Raw genomic sequence first — 5,046 nt, 5'->3', positions numbered from 1 at the left:
TATCCATGAAAATTAGCCAAATTACCTTGATTAGCCCCACTAGGATGTCAGGGGGCTAGGTTAAGTGGTAAGTCCCTTCCACTGACGACCCGGCCCTATTAATCTTGATTAGAGGTTTAATAGCTGGCTTTGCACCTATAATAAGGGTTATAGCTTAAGCCTAGACCTGGCACAACCTAGCTAAGATTTTGAGTCTAAAACATAAGTTGAGCCTTAGGCTAAGTTGTGAAGGCTTGATATTTTTTTTATACAATATTATAATATATATATAATATAACATAAAATAATATATAAATATATGTATAAGGAGAATGACCAATCAGCCCAGATGAGAATTTTATAGCCCCAAAGTACAGGGGGAATGCATCTGACCGTGAAATGATGCCAAATTCACGGACAGGATGTGGTTTATAGGGGGAGAGAGCTAGTAGTAAGGGGGAAGGGGGGGCTGGAATTCAGAATTCTGCATCGTGTGTATCCGTACTTCTTCGTAAAATATATATGGAAATATATGCAGACTGAGCCAAATGATCACCCCTGCTATTGATCCGTTGACATTGCAGTATTAAAATATCTGTATCTGAAGGCTTATCTGAGTATTGATATATACACTATAAATTGGATGGATCGGGTTGGATTTGAACTGGAATTGTTTCAGGTCAGGGTCAGGACCCAACTCATTGACACATGACCCAGATACATTTCATTACTGTTTGTTTTTCTCTTTTCTTGAGACTTTTTTCAATGATGTGGCTTGGTTGGTAAGCCATGCATAAGCAAATTCCCATTAATCACATTTTAAGCATTTATTAGCCAAGAGATTCATCAGATTCACATCAGCAAGAGATAGTAAATTGAAAAATGGATCATCTTGATAAAGACATATTTTTACTATAATTATTTAAATCATGGAGTTGGAGAGAATTAGTTGTGGCAATAACCACTCCAATATAATTTATATACAATTTAATTTAATTCAACAGAAAGGTAGGAAGGGAGAAGATGGCTTTTTTTCCTTGTCAACATCTTCTCTTTTTTGGATACATATTGATCAAATGATCTTAGACTCTTAGCTTGTATCCAAAGCTAACATCTAGCACCAGTCTTTTTTGTGCCATTTGTCCTACAAACAATACATCCCAACTACTCCTACCAGCTCCTCTCCATAACAAAGCATCTTTTGACTTCACCAACAAACCCATCATCCAAAGGAGAGGGAGGAAGAACAGAGAAGAGATGGGAGTGAAGAATTCTCTGGTGGCCACATTGTTCATCTTTATTTGCTTTTCTTCCTTTGCTAGCTCACAATCAGACTCTTGCAGTTCTAATCTCAATCTCAATGGGCTTGTGTCCTTTGACACTGTCTCTCTTCATTGCTATCCTGTTTGGAACGCAAAAGATTACATCCTTAGAGTAAGTAACCAGTCCTTGTCTCATGAGATTACGATCCCATAACATCGATCGATCAATAGATGCAAGAAGAACGTAACATTTGTTCTATATTGCAGTATCTGCAGGCGGGACCGGAGCTGTGGAGCTTTGTTCTATCGGCGCCGGACATACAGTCGTACGTCGGCATCGGGTTCTCGAGCAATGGCCTGATGGTCGGCAGTAGCGCCATTGTTGGATGGGCTCCTGCCGGTGGGACTCCTGCTATTAAGCAGTACTATCTAGGAGCGACTAATGAGAACCAAGTCCTACCCGACCAAGGGAACCTGCAAATTGTGAACAACTCCATGGTGATTATATCTCAGTCATCTAGGTTGTACCTGGCCTTTCAATTGAGCACCTCTGAGCCAGAGTCCAGGATTCTTTACTCGCTCGGCCCAAGCAACTGGTTCCCATCATCAGACTATCGCTTGACCCAACACCAGGACCGAGTCTCTACTTCTATGAACTTTGTAACAGGTGAGAGCAACAGTAACCCCATTTAGCTCTTTTAGCATTACACTTTGACCACAGCCATGAATCCATGATCATGTTACCCAAATAATAGGCTAAGTGTAGACTGTACAGTTCATAAAAGGATTATTGGCAAATAGGGCTGCAAATGGATTGGTTTTTATTCTGATTTCAATTCAAATTTATCCAATTTGTCTAAGTCAGGTATCTGTTTATCAACTAGATTGAATCCAATATATACAAAATATCATTTTTTTAGTATTGAAATTCTTTAAAATTAAGTGGAATTTGGGATTTAAACTAGATATCCAGATATGCAAATCAATCAAATTTGAATCTATGTTTGACATATCTATCGAATATGAATCTCTTGGATTCTTATTGGATTGGATTTGGATATAAGCCTATTCAGTTCTGATCCAGTTCTTTTACAGCTTTGGCAACCAGCAGCATGTCTAAGCTGTATCTAGGGGGTGTATGCTGGGTACCCAATTTGAAGATTCTACACTGCATTAGGCCCAGGTTTCTCAGCTGAGCCCGTTCAAATTCTAACAAAACCACAACCTAAGCATACCCAAGTTGCACCCCTAGTTGTGGACAAGCTTCGAGCTCGGTCCATGAACATTTTACGTTAATCCAACAGCTTGGCCTATTTAAATTTTGACAAAATCCTAAGTCCACACAAGTTTCACTCCTAACTGTATACCTGTTCATGGGCCAGGTCTTGGCCCATGAACATTTTACACTTTTTTGAGTTAGGTTCATTCAAATTTTGACCAAATTAAGTTCAACCCCAGCCCATGAACAGGTCTACGTCTACCTTGTTAAAATATCCAGGTGGTGTAGAAAATTGGGTTAGAATGTGCATGACTATATTGCACTTGGCCCTTTTAAATTTAGTGTTGGGTTCAGAGTTCAGACCAGCCCTCAAGCCAAATCAAGCAGCCCGAGTTTTAACTTTGCTGACTAATCTCACATATACCGGGTTGTCTGATCTACAGGTCAAAGTAGTGTGAAGAGGCCGTACACGAAACTGAGAAGGGGCCATGGGACTCTGAATATGTTGGGATGGAGCATCTTTATGATCATTGGAGCCATGTCTGCCCGTTACTTCAGGGAGTGGGACCCAGCATGGTTTTACTTCCATGCTACCATCCAGTCTCTTGGTTTCATCATGGGATCGATTGGTGTGATCTTGGGATTTGTGTTGGATCATCAAATCAAAGCTGCTGTATCACGGCACAAGGTGCTCGGGGTCTTCATACTTTCTCTTGGCTGCCTTCAGGTTTGTATATTGCTTGCTGCCCCCATCTCATCCTAGCCGTCCATTATTCTATCAAAATTCATAAGCATTTAGAAAATCCCTATATTATGACTCAAATTGGCTGGGCTTGGCATTTAGGCTACGTTTGGTTTGAAGGAAAAAGTAAGAAAAGGAAGGGAAAGGTAGAAAAACCTTCACAAATTTTATATAGATTTTCTACTTTTTACTTCAAACCAAACAAAGCCTTAGTTGACGTGTATCTTGGCCTACCTTTTCCTACCCTAATTAGGACCCACAAGAATTTTTATTCCTTTTTTAGATGTATTGATGTTGATTTCTGCAGCAGCTTCACACACCCACTTATGGATTGCTAGATGAATCCTATTTCACCATTCCATTCTGTTTAATGTTATATCTATTGTTAAATAATCCATGTTTTCTTTTGTATACTTTAAGCCTTTTTAATCCCTTCAACTTGCAACAAATCACTTCTTATCAAAGTAAGGCTATAAATTTAATAACTAGTTCCTTTTCTTTTCTTCAATTGGCTTTCATTTATAGGTGATTGCTTTTATGCTCCGACCAAGAAAGGATTCGAAAGTACGAAGATATTGGAATTGGTACCATCATACTGTTGGAAGGGTTTTGATAATCTTATCAATGGTGAATGTATTTTATGGGATCCATTTAGGGAAAGAAGGGGATGGATGGAAAGCTGGTTATGGAGTTGTTCTTGGGGTCTTAATCCTTGTTGCCATAATGTTAGAGATAAGAATGTGGAAGAGAATGTGAGAATTTTAACTAGGAAATAAGTCTTTCTATCATTCTTATCTGTATGTAGTTCTTCAGTACTCTCATCTCCACCGGCTTTGTTGGTCCTTTGTGTTTATCATGTTAAAATATTTTGTTAGTCATGGATGAATCGATTAAATATTTCCAAGAGGTTTATTGTTCCGTGATGATGATGATGATGATATGGTATTGATTGATGAAATTAAAGAAAGGTTAAATGCAAAACTAGATTTATGAACAAACATCTTAGATAAGAGGGCTTGAAAATAAACTGTGACTACAATGAAATATCTGCAATAAATTCACCAAGAGTAGCAATAATCAAAATAGAAGTACGTTGACACTCTGTATATGGAGGAATTTTTCAGATACTCCTATTTTCTTACTACTACACAAATTAGGGGGTGTTATACAACATGAATGTTTTTGAAATTACCATATTAGCAAAAAAAAAAAAATATGTTCTTGAACTTTATTTTTGTTTTTAAGGTTGTGTTTGGTTGCAGTGCAATTTTATTTGCACTAGTACAAATGCATGAGAGTGCAAATAAAAAAAATAAATAAATTCTCATTTAATTTTGATTTGGGTTTTACTTTATTTTGCTTCATGTCTTAATTTATTTCATTTGTATTGCAATCAAATAAAATAAGCTTAAATTTTAACAAAAAAAAAATATCAGAATATATACTTAAATCATTTGCATTGTCATAATTTTGCATCTGCATAAATTCATTTGCATTGCAACCAAACACAGCTTAAAGGTAAAAACTGGTTGTTTTGTTTCAAAAAAACAATACATTTTTCGGAACCATCAAAATAATAGTTTCTGAAACAAAAGCAAATTATATTAATTAGTGTAGAAGTTATATGATTTACAGAAAATGATATTAAATAACCTAATGTAAACATGTTTTTTAAAACCATAAATTCAAGAGCATGATTTTGGTTTCAGTTTTGAAAACAAAAATCAAACACAATTAACATGTTTTTCTCTTTTTTTTTTGTGTTTTTGTTTTGAGAAACAATCTAATTTTACACCAGATGGTTTTGATTTGTTTTTAGAATGGGCAACAAAAAAAAACAATTC

At 36.5% G+C, this 5,046-nt stretch overlaps 1 protein-coding gene across 1 annotated transcript; it reads left to right on the top strand.

Moving 5' to 3' along the window:
* The first annotated feature begins 1,116 nt into the window (after window positions 1–1,116).
* Window positions 1,117–4,108, top strand: LOC104605270 (cytochrome b561 and DOMON domain-containing protein At3g07570-like). The gene is made up of 4 exons (XM_010269959.2): window positions 1,117–1,413; window positions 1,509–1,908; window positions 2,904–3,187; window positions 3,728–4,108. The coding sequence occupies exons 1-4, from the start codon at window positions 1,237–1,239 to the stop codon at window positions 3,956–3,958; spliced, it is 1,092 nt and encodes a 363-aa protein (XP_010268261.1). The 5' UTR covers window positions 1,117–1,236; the 3' UTR covers window positions 3,959–4,108.
* The last annotated feature ends 938 nt before the right edge of the window (window positions 4,109–5,046 follow it).

Source organism: Nelumbo nucifera, chromosome 1, assembly GCF_055504915.1.
Source record: "Nelumbo nucifera cultivar China Antique chromosome 1, China Antique-T2T, whole genome shotgun sequence".
Classification (NCBI taxonomy): domain Eukaryota; kingdom Viridiplantae; phylum Streptophyta; class Magnoliopsida; order Proteales; family Nelumbonaceae; genus Nelumbo; species Nelumbo nucifera.
Note: the sequence above shows the minus strand (reverse complement) of the source record. Positions and strands in the feature narration are given on the sequence as shown.